The sequence below is a fragment of the Pseudophryne corroboree genome, chromosome 1 (assembly GCF_028390025.1).
Source record: "Pseudophryne corroboree isolate aPseCor3 chromosome 1, aPseCor3.hap2, whole genome shotgun sequence".
NCBI lineage: Eukaryota > Metazoa > Chordata > Amphibia > Anura > Myobatrachidae > Pseudophryne > Pseudophryne corroboree.
The window spans coordinates 796,171,276-796,189,946 of record NC_086444.1 but is presented as its reverse complement, the minus strand read 5'-3'; the positions used below and the strand labels follow the sequence as shown (position 1 = coordinate 796,189,946).

Below are 18,671 nucleotides of genomic sequence, written 5' to 3'. Positions count from 1 at the left end.
CGAATTGGTCACTTGACGGATCCATGTGGCCAGTGCTTACTGTCAGGTCCGGGTGTTTTTGTGAATCCGTTAACCTGGAACCAACCACAGGTGTAGGTGCTGGGGTATGAAGAAAACAGGGAGGACGAAGGAAGTTCCGTTTCATATATTTATTAAAGTAACAATTCAGTAAGGAGTTAAATGACTAGTTGTTAATCATCATTATACTGGTTAATGCAGACATGGAGAATTAACTGTAAGAATTTGCAATGGAGTTTTAAGAGTTAACTGAGAGACTGTGAAGAATTATCCTTGTAATGACAACATAGAAAAAGTACTGAATTGGGTTACTTGCGGGTTCCGGAGATCACTGTGAAACTGTAGTAGATGGTGAGGTGATGAATGGGTTAAATGCAGAGTTGAACAAACGAACAGCTGAGGGGAATTGGAATCCTCCAGACTTTGTATGATAGGCAGACAGACAAGGTAACCTCATGCAGGACACTGGGAATCCAAGTATTTCCAATAGGTGTGCAATTGACTGATAGCACAATGGAGAGCCGGTAGATCTTTGGCAGTGAAGGCTGCAAAACGGACCTCTGGGAACGGAGGCGATATCTGGACCACGGGAATCACACAGGAATGCACGGAGAGAGTTCAGAGCTAGAGCACAGCTTTGATACAACAAAGCACTGGCCCAGAGTGACATAATCCCAGCCTACTTAAAGGCAGCACAAGCACGGGATTGGCTTACACCTGCCCACAGGTGTTTTCACAAGTGCTCAGTATTAGCTATTTGGTCTCCAACATGGCCACCTCCTATACAGCAGACACACCGCAGTGCCTTAGGCCATTTGGTCCCCGCACTCACAGTTCCCAGACTCTGCATTACCTGTGCCATTGATCACGCCGTGTCCCCACACGGGCGCACAGCACCGCGAGCAACCGCACTGGCAACGGATGAACCCCAGAACCCGCAAAGGTGAGAGACCGGTTCGTGACAGTATCCCGTCCATCGGTCATGCTTACCAGTCCCATATCCACATTGGTACAATACCATGAAAAGGGGGTTCAGGATTTTTCCAGTATTGGACAGTGGGTAATCTTGTGGCAATTAAGATACAGTATGGCCAGTGACATATCTGCATAGCGGTTAAAGAGAGGGTAGTAATGGTGAAGTAGGGCTGTCTTAAGGCATAATGAAAGCAAAATTCCTGAAACTTTTGAATTGAGACTAAATATGTCAAGCCGGAGTCCCTAAAGTTTAGGATAGGACCATAAAATAAATATGAAGAAGAGTGTCAACCTCCCCACAATTCTCCAACAGAGCCTAGAGATGTAATGCCAGAACCTATGCATACATTCGGGGGTAAGTTATATTCTCTGAATCAATTTAACAAGCATTTCTGAGTGGTTAGTGCATTTACACATTTTAAATGTGTTCAGAAATACCTTCTTCCACTCTTCGTATTATAAGGAAATGTGTACATCATCTTCCCATTGGGTTTGAATAGATATGGAGGTATGCAAATTGCTCCGGTAATCTCTGAGCTGTTGATATCGGCCTCCTGGCTATTCAATTGAAGCCCATTTTAACCCGTTTTTAGTGTAATTTTCACCAATGCCTCTTCACCTGTTTTTTTTTTTTTTTTTTTTTGGTGAAACGGCATTTGTGAAAAATGCCTCAAAATTGTCGAAAACAGGCCGCATTTTCGCCAGCGCAGGTGAGAAAACGTGAATTTGCTGATCCACATGTTTTTTTACCTCCTGCCGAATTTTTTGCCTCGGCGAAATAGCGGCCCTAAAAATAGTGAAAAGTCATGTTTTTTTCGTCTAGTACCTAATTGCATACACCCATAGCCTGTCTACCTTACCAGGAGCCATAAGAATTTTATACCAAGAGGAAGTTGCACTTTTGGAAGTCTGAGCAAATAAATTAGAAATTATAGAGGAAGCAGTCGAAGGGATGGCTTGAGGACCCACCTGTAATGATTGGAGAACGTTTCGGACATGGAAATATCACAGGAAGGGATACCGTATTGAGATTGTAATTGTATAAATGCCCTGGCACCAGTGTTAACCCCACATTTAACCAAGAAGACAAAATGATATCTGGAATCAGTTTAGTCACTGCTTTCAAAGATACTGTAACTGAGCAGTAGGCAGCCTAACCATACTAGCGATGATAACCATTGTATCCCAGGCATTTGTACTTTTTGATACAGTATATTTTGTCTTTAATTCACAGTGGTATATGGTTATTGGTTTTGTCATGTAACATGTATTTACATTAGATAAACACTTTAAGGTTATAATATGGTAACATTTGAATATTTGTGTATTATGGATTAAGTGACCCATTAACAGCTGTTTGCGTCCCTTTGGAGGCTTTAAAAAGTGAAAATTCTGTCCTTGATACAAAGCTCATGGCCGTGCAAAAATAATGGTTTGGATAGGATCCCAAGGACACCAAAATGAGAACATTACTCATCTGTCGCTTATTTGTTACACTACTTGCAAGGGAATTATTTTTAAATTGTAAGATGATACAATTAATAATAAATAAAAAAAATCTAACATTTCACACAGTGTATTTAATATGTTCGTCCCTATTGCAGGATTATTTATGAATATTAAACACCCAAATTTAAGAAACAATACCACTGAGATAGTTACATGTTACTCAACTGTATAATATACATGCATTCTGGACCTGATTCAGATGTGGTTGGAATTGCTGTCACTGAAGCAGCCGTGATAGCACGGTATGATAATGCAGCAGAAGGTGTCCATTACAAGTAGGTGCCTCCTGCTGCACTAGTGATTTGACCTGCCTCCTAGGACACAAGCATCGAATCACTCACCATCGGGCGTCTTGTGGCACCCATGGAGATGTGCAAGCCGCCTGATACATAAGCCAGGAAATCTCTGTTCAACCGCGGAGATCCCCAGCCTCTTCCCTCCCCTTCAACGGCTGCGAAACTACTCCGTTTGGAGAAATCAGTCTCCATATTCCATGTTCCCAATTCACTTACCCCTTTGGTTAGTTGTGTTATACTTAGCCTACTACACGGTTCATGGTGAATGTATGTAATGTGTAATAAAATGTAGAACTGCAGTAGGATATCATACCGTAAGTAGATAGCTGAAGAAATTTAGTATTTTTTTTATAGGCTTTTCAGATGACAATGCAGCTAAAAAAGATAATGGTGAATTAGATGATTCAGATCGGGATGCAGGCAAAATGCCGGTGGTCAGGATACAGACGCCGGAATCCCCACAGCCGGCATTTTATAGGCGGCTGGAAAAATAGACATCTGCCCGTAATTCCCACTCGGTTGGCGTGTCCACGCCACCAACCGAGTGGGAATAGAAACCTGTGGTGAGCGCACTTGCTACCTGTATTCCAGCAGACGGGATGCTGCTGTTGGGATACTGACAGCCGGCATCGTGACAGCCAGTATTACATAGCAGATCCCACAGATCATTGTCACATGGCTCGTTCAAGGCATGCGTTCACCTAAATACACAGATATAATGTACACAGCAGGGTACGACATGTGGTTAGATGCAGTGTACACACCATTTTACATTTAATTCTGATATTTCTCTGACGTCCTAAGTGGATGCTGGGACTCCGTAAGGACCATGGGGAATAGCGGCTCCGCAGGAGACTGGGCACAACTAAAGAAAGCTTTAGGACTACCTGGTGTGCACTGGCTCCTCCCACTAAGACCCTCCTCCAGACCTCAGTTAGATTCTTGTGCCCGGCTGAGCTGGATGCACACTAGGGGCTCTCCTGAGCTCCTAGAAAGAAAGTATATTTTAGGTTTTTTATTTTACAGTGAGATCTGCTTGCAACAGACTCACTGCAGCGAGGGACTAAGGGGAGAAGAAGCGAACCTACCTAACTGGTGGTAGCTTGGGCTTCTTAGGCTACTGGACACCATTAGCTCCAGAGGGATCGACCGCATGGAACCGGCCATTGATGTTCGGTACCGGAGCCGCGCCGCCGGCCCCCTTACAGAGCCAGAAGCAAGAAGTGTTCCCGAAAATCGTCGGCAGAAGACTTCAGTCTTCACCAAGGTAGCGCACAGCACTGCAGCTGTGCGCCATTGCTCCTCATGCACACCTCACACTCCGGTCACTGATGGGTGCAGGGCGCTGGGGGGGGCGCCCTGAGCAGCAATATAAACACCTTGCCTGGCAAAATCATCACAATATATAGCCCCAGAGGCTATATATGTGATAAATACCCCTGCCAGAATCCATAAAAAAGCGGGAGAAAAGTCAGTGAAAAAGGGGCGGAGCTATCTCCCTCAGCACACTGGCACCATTTTTTCTTCACAGTGCAGCTGGAAGACAGCTCCCCAGGCTCTCCCCTGTAGTTTTCAGGCTCAAAGGGTTAAAAAGAGAGGGGGGGGCACTAAATGTAGGCGCAATATTGTTTATACAAGCAGCTATTGGGGGAAAAATCACTCAGTTATAGTGTTAATCCCTGCATTATATAGCGCTCTGGTGTGTGCTGGCATACTGTCTCCCCAAAGGACTTTGTGGGGTCCTGTCCTCAGTCAGAGCATTCCCTGTGTGTGTGCTGTGTGTTGGTACGGCTGTGTCGACATGTGGGATGAGGAAGGTTACGTGGAGGTGGAGCAGAGGCCGATAAATGGGATGTCGCCCCCTGTGGGGCCGACACCAGAGTGGATGGATAGGTGGAAGGTATTAACCGACAATGTCAACTCCTTACATAGAAGGCTGGATGACGTAAAACAGCTGTGGGACAGCCGGCTTCTCAGCCCGCGCCTGCCCAGGCGTCTTAAAGGCCATCAGGGGCTCAAAAAAGCGCCAGTTACCTCAGATGGCAGACACAGATGTCGACACGGAGTCTGACTCCAGTGTCGACGAGGTTGAGACATATACACAATCCACTAGGAACATCCGTTACATGATCTCGGCAATGAAAAATGTGTTACGCATTTCTGACATGAACCCAAGTACCACATAAAAGGGGTTTTATTTTTGGGGAGAAAAAGCAGCCAGTGTTTTGTTCCCACATCAGATGAATGAATGAAGTGTGTAAAGTAGCGTGGGTTCCCCCGATAAATAACTGGTAATTTCTAAAAAGTTACTGATGGCGTACCCTTTCCCGCCAGAGGATAGGTCACGTTGGGAAATATCCCTTAGGGTGGATAAGGCGCTCACACGTTTGTCAAAAAAGGTGGCACTGCCGTCTTAGGATACGGCCACCTTGAAGGAGCCTGCTGATAAAAAGCAGGAGGCTATCCTGAAGTCTGTATATACACACTCAGGTTATATACTGAGACCTGCAATTGCCTCAGCATAAATAGTGCTGCTGCAGCGTGGTCTGATACCCAGTCAGATAATATTAATACTCTAAGACAGGGATAATAGTTTGCTAACATAGAGCATATTAAAGACGTCGTCTTAGATATGAGGGATGCACAGAGGGATATTTGCCGGCTGGCATCCAGAATTAATGCAATGTCCATTCTGCCAGGAGGGTATTAGAAACCCGGCAGTGGACAGGTGATGCTGCCTATAAAAGGCACATGGAGATTCTGCCTTATAAGGGTGAGGAATTGTTTGGGGATGGTCTCTGGGACTTCGTATCCACAGCAACAGCTGGGAAGAAATTTTTTTACCTCAGGTTTCCTCACAGCCTAAGAAAGCACTGTATTTTCAGGTACAGTCCTTTCGGCTTCAGAAAAGCAAGCGGGTCAAAGGCGCTTCCTTTCTGCACAGAGACGAGGGAAGAAGGAAAAAGCTGCACCAGCAGCCAGTTCCCAGGATCAAAAATCTTCCCCCGCTTCCTCTAAGTCCACCGCATGACGTTGGGGCTCCACAGGTGGAGACAGGTGCGGTAGGGGCGCGTCTCGGGAACTTCAGGGACCAGTGGGCTTGCCCACAGGTGGATCCCTAGGTTCTGCAAATAGTATCACAGGGATACAGGCTGGAGTTCGAGGCGACTCCCCCTCGCCGTTACCTCACATCAGCCTTGCCTGCTGCCCTCGGAGAAAGGTAGTACTGGCGGCAATTCACAAGCTGTACTTCCAGCAGGTGAAATCAAGGTACCCCTCCTTCAACAAGGCCGGGGTTACTATTCCAAAATGTGGTACCGAAACCAGACGGTTCGGTGAGACCCATTCTAAAATTGAAAGCCTTGAACACTTATATACGAAGGTTCAAGTTCAAAATGGAATCGCTCAGGGCGATTATTGCAAGCCTGGAGAATTTCATGGTATCACTGGACATCAAGGATGCTTACCTGCATGTCCCTATTTACCCTCTTCACCAGGAGTACCTCAAAATTGTGGTACAGGATTGTCATTACCAATTCCAGACGTTGCCGTTGGTCTGTCCCCGGCACCGAGGTATTTACCAAGGTAATGGCCGAAATAATTATCCCGTACTTGGACGATCTCCTTATAAAGGCGATGTCCAGGGAGCAGTTGTTCGGCAGAGTAGCACTATCTCGGGAAGTGCTACAACAGCACGGCTGGATTCTGAATATTCCAAAGTCGCAGCTGGTTCCTACGACGCGTCTACTGTTCCTGGGTATGGTTCTGGACACAGAACAGGATAAAAAGGGTTTCTCCCGGAGGAGAAGTCCAAGGAGTTGTCGTCTCTAGACAGAGACCTCCTAATACGTATACAGGTGTTGGTGCATCAATGCACGCGAGCCCTGGGAAGGATGGTAGCTTCTTACGAAGAAATTCCATTCGCCAGGTCCCATGCAAGGATTTTCCAGTGGGATCTGTTGGACAAGTGGTCCGGGTCGCATCTTCAGATGCATCGGCGGATAACCCTGTCTCCAAGGGCCAGGGTATCGCTGTTGTGGTGGCTGCAGAGTGCTCATCTTCTAGGGGGACGCAGATTCGGTATACAGGACTGGGTCCTGGTGACCACGGATGCCAGCCTTCGAGGCTGGGGGGCAGTCACACAGGGAAGAAACTTCCAAGGCTATGGAAAAGTCAGGAGACTTCCCTACACATAAATATTCTGGAACTAAGGGCCATTTACAATGCCCTAAGTCAGGCTAGACCCCTGCTTCAACACCGGCCGGTGCTGATCCAGTCAGACAACATCACGGCGGTCGCTCATGTAAACCGACAGGGCGGCACAAGAAGCAGGATGGCGATGGCAGAAGCCACAAGGATTCTCCGATGGGCGGAAAATCATGTGTTAGCACTGTCAGCAGTGTTCATTCCCGGAGTGGACAACTGGGAAGCAGACTTTCTCAGCAGACACGACCTCCACCCGGGAGAGTGGGTACTTCATCCAGAAGTTTTCCAAATGATTGTACACCGTTGGGAAAGGCCACAGGTGGACATGATGGCGTCCCGCCTCAACAAAAAGCTACAAAGATATTGCGCCAGGTCAAGGGACCCTCAAGCGATAGCTGAGGACGCTCTGGTAACACCGTGGGTGTACCAGTCGGTGTATGTGTTCCCTTCTCTGCCTCTCTTACCCAGGGTAATGAGAATAATAAGAAGGAGAGGAGTAAGAACTATACTCATTGTTCCGGGTTGGCCAAGAAGAGCTTGGTAACCAGAACTCCAAGAAATGATCTCAGAGGACCCATGGCCTCTGCCGCTCAGACAGGACCTACTGCAGCAGGGGGCTTGTCTGTTCCAAGACGTACCGCGGCTGCGTTTGACGGCATGGCGGTTGAACGCCGGATCCTGAAGGAAAAGGGCATTCCGGAGGAAGTTATCCCTACGCTATTTAAAGCTAGGAAAGAAGTGAACGCAAACCATTATCACCGCATATGGTGGAAATATGTTGCGTGCTGTGAGGCCAGGAAGGCCCCAAAAGAGAAATTTCAGCTAGGTCGATTTCTGCACTTCCTACAGTCAGAGGTGACTATGGGCCTAAAATTGGGTTCCATGAAGGTCCAGATTTCGTCTCTATCGATTTTCTTCCAAAATAGAACTGGCTTCACTGCCTGAAGTTCGGACTTTTGTTAAGGGAGTGCTGCATAGTCAGCCCCCATTTGTGCCTCAAGTGGCACCGTGGGATCTCAACGTGGTGTTGGATTTCCTGAAGTCGCATTGGGTTGAGCCACTTAAATCCGTGGAGCTACAATACCTCACGTGGAAAGTGGTCATGCTGTGGGCCGTGGCGTCGGCCAGGCGTGTATCAGAATTGGCGGCTTTGTCATACAAAAGCCCTTATCTGTATTTTATATGGATAAGGCGGAATTGAGGACTCGTTCCCAATTCCTTCCTAAGGTGGTATCAGTTTTTCATGTGAACCAACCTATTGTGGTGCCTGCGGCTACTTGGGACTTGGAGGATTCCAAGTTACTGGACGTAGTCAGGGCCCTGAAAAGTATATGTTTCCAGGACGGCTGGAGTCAGGAAAACTGACTCGCTATTTATCCTGTATGCACCCAACAAGCTGGGTGCTCCTGCTTCTAAGCAGACAATTGCTCGCTGGATCTGTAGCACGATTCAACTTGCACATGCTGCGGCTGGACTGCCGCACCCTAAATCTGTAAAAGCCCATTCCACGAGGAAAGTGGGCTCTTCTTGGGCGGCTGCCCGAGGGGTCTCGGCTTTACAACTTTGCCGAGCTGTTACTTGGTCGGGTTCAAACATTTTTGCAACAGTCTACAAGTTTGATACCCTGGCTGAGGAGGACCTAGAGCTTGCTCATTCGGTGCTGCAGAGTCATCCGCACTCTCCCGCCTGTTTGGGAGCTTTGGTATAATCCCCATGGTCCTTACGGAGTCCCAGCATCCACTTAGGACGTCAGAGAAAATAAGATTTTACTCACCGGTAAATCTATTTCTCGTAGTCCGTAGTGGATGCTGGGCGCCCATCCCAAGTGCGGATTGTCTGCAATACTTGTTTATAGTTATTGCCTAACGAAAGGGTTATTGTTGAGCCATCTGTTGAGAGGCTCAGTTATATTTCATACTGTTAACTGGGTATAGTATCACAAGTTATACGGTGTGATTGGTGTGGCTGGTATGAGTCTTACCCGGGATTCAAAATCCTTCCTATTTGTGTCAGCTCTTCCGGGCACAGTATCCTAACTGAGGTCTGGAGGAGGGTCTTAGTGGGAGGAGCCAGTGCACACCAGGTAGTCCTAAAGCTTTCTTTAGTTGTGCCCAGTCTCCTGCGGAGCCGCTATTCCCCATGGTCCTTACGGAGTCCCAGCATCCACTACGGACTACGAGAAATAGATTTACCGGTGAGTAAAATCTTATTTTTGTTCTCCTATTCACAGACCCTTAAGTGAAGAAGAAATATTGGATTTAAAGGAAAGGCACTACAACTCTATAGTTGAACGACAGATAGGTGATGATGTCAGGATACAAAATGAGGTAATAAAATGATTTCTGGTAGTAATTAATGTTTCCACGGTTTAAAAGCGTATATATAATCAGTCTCTTACACTCTGTAATAAAAACGCTTCCAGATTGTATTGATACAACTTGTCAATTTGGCATCCGGTCGAGATATAAGCATTACTGATCCCCCCCCCCCCCCCCCTTCCCCCTCCAACGAGATATCCATTCCTGTTTGCTGTCACTGATTTCTATGCAGTTTTGTCATTGGTCCCCTTCTGTCCCAGGTGTACATACATCTTTACTTGTCAAGTCATAGGCCTAAATTGTAAGTTGTTTTCTAAAACTAAGCATCACGAATATACTGTTAAAGGAGTTTATAAAAACAAAAGTGATTATTGTGAGGTCAGGGGTTTAATAGCTGATGTTTTTCAGTGGATATTCGTACTAGCTTTTATAGTAGGTGTCTTGAACTTTAGACTTATGATGCTGTAGTTATTAACCTGACATATTACCACAGAAGGAAGTTTAAAACATGTATTGACATTTACGCTTCTACTAGGCGGATATCCAATTATCCCTGGTAATACATCGGGTCCGAAAAACATTTTTTTCAGATGTTTCACCAATATTTTTTGTTACAGGCAATCCAGTTGGATCGCCTGTAAAAGAAAAAAAAAAAAAAAAAACCCTTCTCCCGAAAACACACACAGGTTCAGTGAAACCTGTGTGTTTTTGTGTGAAACAGTCCCGTTTTCGGATGAAAACATGGCTGTTTCCGGGGATTCTGCTTCTCCGTGACGCGGCTTATCGGGGCTAATTAGCTAGCCCCCGGCGGGACAATTAGCCCCGGTAAATTACCGGAGCTAATTGGATATCCACCTTATATGTGCCAGATTCTTCAGTTGCATATAAACCACATGTACTGATAAAGATGTTTCTTTTTAAAGTGGAAGAGCCTTGTGCCACCTCCTGGCTTTATTGTATTGCTATACAGAGAGATTAGAAATTGTGCTTTTAGGAAGTGATTTTTTTTATTTTTTTTCTCAGACTGAGCGTATATAGGTGCTTCTGTGTTCTTGTTGTTCTGATGTACTGGTTGACATGGCTGAATGTACCTCACAACAAATTGATAAGAGCACAGAGATGGCCCTTATGTTTATGTAGCTTCAGTATAAGCGGTTTCTTTACTCTCTTCCTACAGTACTTTCAGCGTTAATCCTGTTCTCACACTGAATGTTGTGTGTCCTAATCATCTTATTTTCACAGGAAACAATGGGGTAGATGTAAGAAACCGCATTATGGGGGGAAACTGGTATCAGCACATGTTAAGTGCTCTGATACCGCTTCTCCCCCATGTATTACTATGGCGGTGTGTGCTCGGTGACAGTGGCCGCCATGTCTATATCAGCGCTGCTATCTAAAGATAGCACACCAATATGCATTGCAATGTGCTACTGACTGTTCCGACACCTGCGCTGTGTGCTCTGGCATGGATTGCCGGAAGGGTGAGTTTTCACTCCCCTGCACTGGCAGACAAGCTGTTGATACATCTTGTCTGTGTGGCTTCCTGCTTCGCCTCGGTAATGAGGTGAAGCAGGAAGTGCTATAGCGGCATGACCCATGGCGCTATAATACATCTCCCCCAATATTCCTTATATTTAAGGTATGTTTTAGTGATGTTCTAAAATGGAGCAAAATAACATAGATATATAGTGAACCTTAGGGGCATATTCAATTAGCCATTTGGAGCTGCAAGGAAATATCTACTTTAGATGTAGCCTTTGGGGTTTAACACAAGTTGAAACCCATAGATTCCAGCATTTAACATGGACTCTATTGGTTATGCGGGGAAAATCCAGAATAATTGAGTAACTCCGGGCATTGTGAACCCTGTGGCTAATTTGATATGCCCCTTAATATGTTCAAGCTTACTTCTTAAGTGCAATTTTCAATCTCTTATGTGCTACACACACTTCCAGCTCTAGAGTGCAGGCGTTAAGTCTGTCCTCTCCTGCTTTCTTACAACTGCCCTCCATCTCAATATAGTTAGTGTTACAGGCTGTTTATTTAAATAAAACTTTGAACTAAAGCAGCGTATATACTTTGTTTGTGTACAGCAATTTAATGTTTACTTTCCATTAATTGTGTACAGCACGCAGTGGGGTTAGAAGTAAATCTGGTGTAAATTGCTCAAAAGATATGTATGGAAAAATGCCTATATTCACGCATTACAGAGCTGTACGCATCCGTGTTTACTAGCATATGCACCTGGTTTACTTGAAGACAATCAGTGTGTTCTTACATCTGCCCTATCCTAAGTCTGGTAACCTGAATTCTTATGAACGCATCCTTTAAACTTTGCTACACGGGAATGCCCAATCTCATTTGGAACTTGTGAAATCACAGTATTTGATGCAACTTCCTTATTGTGCATGTTATAAAGGTGTCTTCCCCCCCCCCCCTTCATACATCTTACTACACCTTCCCTCATGACCTCTACACTCTGCTGGCAAGGGGGTACTTCGACTCCCTACTGATAACCATGTAACACATCTCCTGTTGTTCTACACCCATGATCTCCCCCCTTCATCCCTATGTAGACTCTACTCCAATGCTTCAAACTGAAGATGGCCACCCTCCCTACTCCTACATCCGCCTTCTGTGTCACCGTTGCCTGTGTTGGATTCATCAACACAGACTAGATTGTAAGTTCTTCCGAGAAGGTCCCTCCTTCCTCTTTTCTTCTCATCTGCTTACACCATGTCCACTTTTTTTATTCTTGCCTCTACCTGATACAGTGTTCGTCTTTTATTCACTTGGACTTGTCCTATTACGTCTTATGCACTGTATTATGCTTTTATTACTCCAGCTTTTGTGTTCTAAGTAGTTATGCTTCACTATTGTCCTTTCTTGGCCTTTCTTTGTTATGTCCTGTAATCCCCAGTGCACAGCTCTGCTGAGTTTTTTAAATGAACAAAAATAATAATACCCCTTTTCCACTAGCTTTTAAAACACGGGTAAATGCGTGGGGGCGCGCATTTACCCGTGTTTCTCCCTAGTGGAAAAGGGTCCCCCTGCAAATTCCCGGATCAAGTGATCCGGGAATCCTACCTGGGTAGCTTGCCGGGTTGAACACGTGTTCAACCCGACACGGCTCCCGTTCACAGTGTATGGGAGGGCGGCGCTGGGAGATAATGTGATCTCCCAGCGCCGCCCCTGCCGCGTCACTACCAGCGTCACCAACCCAGCAATATGCCGAGTTGGTGAGCGCTGTGTGAAAGGGGGCTGTAGCACGGGTTGCAGCCGTGTCAGGCGACGTTCACAGAAGACCATTACCAGATGAACCCACAAATCTGATAATCAAGCATGCAATCAGTGGGAGGAGAGATAATAATACAGTTTATTGTCATCAAACAAAACAAGCAATGAATTGTTAAACAGAATTACAAGTACAACACTAGCACGGAGAATGGACAAGTGGTAGAAGAACGGACTGTACAATTCCTTTTACACATTCATGCTAAACAGTATTATGGTTCAACATATGAATAGCTGACAGCTTTTTTTTCTATCATGTAGTCGCTTGGCACGTGGCATCAATTTTGTAAACCTTTTATTAGATGGTAATATTTGAAACAACCTACAATATGTATGTACAGAGTCGCGCATGATACCGTGAGCTCTTTTTAGGACCCTATTCTCGCAGAGTTTGTAAACTTTCTGCAACTGTACCCCAATCATTTTACCTGCGGTCTTAACCAAACGTTCAAGTCCCCCTAAAAGTGGGTATACACTGATAGATATATCTGCAGATCAACTGATCGCAGATATATCTATGGACGGATCGGGCAGTGTTCTGTGCATACACACTGCCCGAACCCTTTGGGGACTGATGTCGTGAACTGGGCGCCCGCCGGCCACCGCAGCATGTGTACGGGCGGCCAGCTGGTCGCCTGTACACACACAGCGATGTGCCAGTATATCAGTAGATATATTGGCCGTCTGCTGTGCTGCGGGGCCGACGCGATATGTCTGTGAACCACAGAGTTCAGACATATCGCCCGTACACACTGCTCGACGGACCCGTGATATATCGGCCGTTCAATAGAACGGACGATATGTCGGCCAGTGTGTACCCACCTTAACTTTCCTGCAGTACAAATGCCGAAACAAATTATCATTCCAAATGTCAATACACTCTCAATAGTACAATTCAGTATGTACTATTACTCTCAATAGTAGATATATATTCATGATTTTTTCTTGTTTTGTTTTTATATAAAGATTGGTACTTGTCAGTGGAACAGTTCAAACTGTCAAGCAACATTTTATATTAATATCTACAAGGCAAATTTTGTTTCTATGACCATCACTTGTCTGTATTCCTTAGTTTGAATAATAATATACAGCATATACTTTAAATGTTACACTGCAGACACTAATTAGAATTTACTAGTTCTTTGGTCATTTGAACTTGCTCCTGATCAGCTCCAGTTTCACGAAAGTCCTACCCTGGCTGGCCAAAGTATGTGTTCTGTCGGAAACTGGGATTGAGAAACCTCGTGGTCCCCTGGCGTCTTCCATCTACACCCTTGTCACTAGAATGTTTTGGCCTGCAGCAAACATTAGCTGCTTAACGTGCCATTCTTTCCTCATATTCATCTGTGCCTCTACACCTCCTAGGCCTGTGCCCAATTAGGGCCTCGACACCATCTTGGATTCTGCACTATTTTGGCTTCTGTACCATCTTAATGTATATCACCACCTCAGTCATTCTGCAAAAGCTACCCTCGACCCTGTCTCGTCTTCTCATCTTGAAGCATGGACTTTTCATTTTCCATCTTACCAGGATATACCCAAGCTCTTCTCTGGAGTCCTCTTTTTATCTGCATGCCATCCTCTGAAGTTCTTTAGTGGTTATGTCTGGTACTTTTCCACGTCCAGCTTACTACTTCTAACTTAAGTCATGGCTTCCTGGATTGTCATAGGGCCTAATTCAGCATGGATCGTAGATGTGCAAAAAAAAAAATTACACTGACATGCGGGGGGGCGCCCAGCAGAGGGCAAGTCCGCCCCTCATGCTGGGTCCTGCCCCTCTACAAACATGTGAAAGCATTGCACGGCGGCAATGCTTTCGCATGTTTAAGGCAGCCTAGCTGCGAAGGCAGGCGGCTACCCACCATGTTTTCTCCAGCATCCAAAGGGATATTGGGGACAGATTAGTACGATGGGGTATAGACTGGTCCAAAGGAGCCAGTGCACTTTAAATTTCTTCAACTGGGTGTGCTGGCTTCTCCCCTCTATGCCTCCTCCTACAGCTCCGTTTAGAATAAAGTGCCCTCAGGAGAGGTTGCACACTCTGCTAGCTCCAGAGATATTCTTCAATTTCTTTTAAAGTTTTATTTCTTTCGGTATGCTGTTTGGGCAACAGCATACCTGCACCGTGGGAGTTAGAGGGGCGGTCACCAGCCTCTTGAGGTGCAGAGCTGCTTCCCCGCAGCAGGACTACCATCCTGAGGGGCTGTGTTCAGCAGGGCATGGCACCTTGGCTGTCGCAGCCGCAGCATGCCACACACCCCTAACGCTGCCTGAAGGTGATTGTTGGTGGTGAGTACCAACCGGGGGGGCCCCCGGTTCCCTGTGAGGCAGAAGCGCGGGTGAGGCGTACGGGTCCCTCCGGGGGGGGGGGGGGGGGGGGGGGGGGGGAAGAGGTGTAGCCCCTGCGTGAGATTGGCTAATATAACTGGTGTACCAAGCATTTATGTGAGGCTACATACATTAGGAGACATAGCCAGTATAAATATTCAAAGTTAGCTCTGGTGCACCTTCCTCTGCATAGCAGCAGCCTTACAGCTCCTCCATATCAGTCCCTGGATTGCTGATACCGGGTGTAGAGGGGGAGTGCCGCTATATCTGTGCACAAGTAACATCCCTCTGTGGGATTTCTCATATTACTGTCTCACTGTTTGTGTTTATATAAAACACTGACAGCCTCACTGGGGCTGTGCAGCGCTGGGTGCGCTAGGGTCCTCTCTCCTGTGTCTTCTCTCACATGCAGTAGGGCAGGCTTGTGATATGTATAAGACTGTTTGTGTGTGTATTCTTACTGTTTTCTGCTTCAACATGGTAAAACAGAAGTTATGCAGTGTATATTACATTAGATTCTCTCCTAGTTCATCTGGCTCAATATCATGTGAGCAGTGTAGTCGGCCATCTCATAATGCTGATTTCAATGTGGGGGAGAGTCCAGATCCCCCCTGGTTGGGGGCTATCAAAAGTATGATGTCTGATATGTCATCTTAGCTCACTGCAAATGCAAATAAGACTCAGGAACTGCAACAAGCAGTGGCAAATCTAGCTGCTAAACATCCCCCCCCCCCCCCCCCCCCCCCCCCCCCCCCTGTCTACTACAGGTGCACAAAAACATGCTCTACCTGCACTTCTATCAGATACTAATGATGATATACTGGATGATGGGGATGATGTGGACCCTATAAGTGGGGATTCCACCCCTACACAGGGTATTGAACCCCTCATATTGGCTATTAGGGATGTGTTAAAGCTCCTCCTGGAGGATGCTACTACTCAGCAGTCATTTTTCCTCCCAAAAGAAAAACTGACAGTCACATTTCCTGATTCCAAGGAATTGGATGACTTATTTAAAATAGCTTGGAAGAATCCAGACAAGAAATATCAAGTGTCAAAACGATTTTTGCATACATAACCCTTTTCCCAGAATTTCCTGCCTTCAGGGCAGTCTCTCCAGCAGTAGACATCCTCAGTCTCTCGCCTTTCTAAAAAGGCGTTAGTACCTGCTCCGGGCTCCTTTACGGTAAAGGACCCGGCAGATAGGAAAATTTAGACCACTCTGAAATCTATTTACATTGCTGCAGGTGTTGCTCAAAGGCCGGTCATTGTAGGTTGCTGGATGACACATGCAATTTATTCCTGGGCTAATCAAATTAAGGAAGGTCTTTCAGGTGATACGACCTTAGTTAATACTGTTACTTTCCTGAATCACATTCAGGACACGGCGAGAGTCATCTGTGACTCCCTTAAAGAGATTGGCAATATTAATGCTAGGACCACGGCTATGGCTGTCCCCAATATCCCTTATGGACTACGAGAAAAGGATTTACCGGTAGGTATTTAAAATCCTATTTTTGGTTGCAGCAGCTGCGTGTGACATCGCGCAGCTGCCCGCCCCGCAAACGGTCCGGACCGCACCCCCCCCCCCCCAACGGTGCTGCAACGCCCCCGTAAGCGCTGAAGCGATGCCCCTCCCACCCCGCAAACACCAGGCAAAGGCGTTCGCACAATTTCCCCCATAGTGTCTACTTCCTTTTTTTGTGCTCCAGTACTAACAATATATATGTAGATTTACAATTTGGCCAGTAGGTAACAATACTACTAGGTATGACTATGTATTATTTCTGAACATATAGGCCTTGTTTTATTTTTTTACTTTTAATCTTCTATCCTATTAAGAGCTATCCTACCCATTGGAAATATTTCTGTGTTTTTTTTTTTTGTGTTTTATACAAGTAATGACACATGGCCCATAAGGGGCATATTCAGTTAGCCACAGGGCTTACCACGGGCTTGTAGCAGTGCCCGAGGATTTTCAATTGAAACACAAGGTAAGGCCACAGGCTCCATTTACCGCATTTCTGTTTGCATCCTAATGAGGTACTAACAGAAATCTGCAGTAGGTACAGCTTTTTGCCATTACCGATGCTGTGCTATCCCACAGCTCCACACACTTAACGCGGAATCTATGGGTTAATGTTGATTAGTCTTGGGCTTACCCTGGGAGGAAGTTAGCTTAAATTGAATAGCACCAAGCGTTAAAGTTCGATGCTATCCTCCCATGGAAAGACCTGCAGATAAATAAATATGCCCCTTTTATGGGGTTTGGCTAATCGCCCCCTAGTCTAGCAGCACCTACTACATAAATCCAACCTATTATCTAGATTTATGCACATTCTTAACCACATATGTCTGATAAGCTGTTTCTGTGATTTTTTACATCATGTATGCTTTATTTTAATGTTTATAATGTAAGTATTGTTGTTTTTGTTTAATATTTTACTTGCATGATTTTGTTTATTTTATTAATTATTTCTGTTCTAATCGTGAGGGAAAGCTAGACAGGTTCTGATTTTGTTAACCCTTATTGTTTTGTTCATATGCAGTTAGCCTTGCAGGAGGAGAAGTTAAAACTAGAAGAGGAGACTTTATATACTGCACAGCGTGAAGCTGCCAGGGCAGCCAAGCAGAGAAATATATTGGAGGTGAGGGATGGGAACCCCACTACTACAGCTTATTCTGTGTCACTGCTATATGAATGCTATGTGTTTGGTAGCCTGGTGCTGAAACCACAATGTGCTCTGACCTACAGTAAATCATCAGACGTTCTTGTTCTGCAGGTTATTCTAAGCGGCTATCTGGTTGCCATAGAATAAAGCTCAACTAGGTTATTATATAACACTGAAGATATTGAAACTAAAGTGCATGAACGTGTAAATACACAACAGAAGCAAATGTCTCAGATCTTTCAATACTTCAGATGTGTGACCATGGTACACTTAAACTGTTTTCGTCAACCATATTTGAAGAAACCACTGTAGAGCCTCAATTGCCCTTAACGGAGTAACGGAGCACACTAGCAAGCCCTCATCTGCATTCTTTTATGGCCAATACTCTATCCTGTCATGAGATTAGATTTTTGAGGGTCCTGTTCCATCAACTTGTGTTTCAGGATTAAGGGACTTATTTAGGGGTTTATTTATTTATTTAGTGAGCGGCCCCCTGTTGTCGTCCCCCCTCGCTCAGCACATTGCGCTGTGCTGAGTGGGGGGAGAGATGTGTGCTGAGCGGTCTGTGTTACGATCACTCAGCACACATCTCTCCCGTCAGTACTGGCCTTAAGTCGCACCACAATGTGACTAGGACATAGGAGGAGACTATGCAGATTATATAGTGTATCTACAGTAAGTGCGACTGAGTCTGAGTCTCTACATGAAGGTGCTACAGTGTTCTTCTCCGTATACAGACTCTGTCACACACAATATACAAGTGTCATCAAATGAATCCGCACAGTCGCCTTGTGCGTCCTAGTCTTATTGTGTTGCGACTAAGACGCAGTTTCGTCATTAAAAAATAAAAATAAATAAAAAGACTCCCGATGTTAGAGAAGCATGGGACCTGGCAGCTCACTCATGCCAGACATCTTGTTCTGCATAGCGTATTGAGGCTAGATGTATGAGGACACATCTGTAGTAAAACTCTGGTAAGTGTAAAGATGGAAAATGTAAAAGTATGGTCACCGGCATTGTTATGACTCTTGCCCTTCCAGAGAGCAAGAATAGGT

At 45.5% G+C, this 18,671-nt stretch overlaps 1 protein-coding gene and 1 long non-coding RNA gene across 4 annotated transcripts in view; one reads left to right on the top strand and one right to left on the bottom strand.

Moving 5' to 3' along the window:
- Positions 1 to 18,671, bottom strand: part of LOC134910544 (uncharacterized) — a 263,414-nt gene that overhangs the window by 93,466 nt on the left and 151,277 nt on the right. The gene's annotated exons all lie outside the window — the stretch shown is intronic.
- AP1AR (adaptor related protein complex 1 associated regulatory protein) overlaps positions 1 to 18,671 on the top strand; it is a 192,138-nt gene that overhangs the window by 133,350 nt on the left and 40,117 nt on the right. For 2 of the 3 annotated variants that reach the window (XM_063918677.1, XM_063918666.1), the window contains exons 5-6: positions 9,235 to 9,331; positions 17,494 to 17,592. In XM_063918677.1, coding sequence (XP_063774747.1) covers positions 9,235 to 9,331; positions 17,494 to 17,592 — 196 coding nt within the window. The remainder of the gene's footprint in view (positions 1 to 9,234; positions 9,332 to 17,493; positions 17,593 to 18,671) is intronic. The other variant, XM_063918687.1, reaches the window with a different exon arrangement.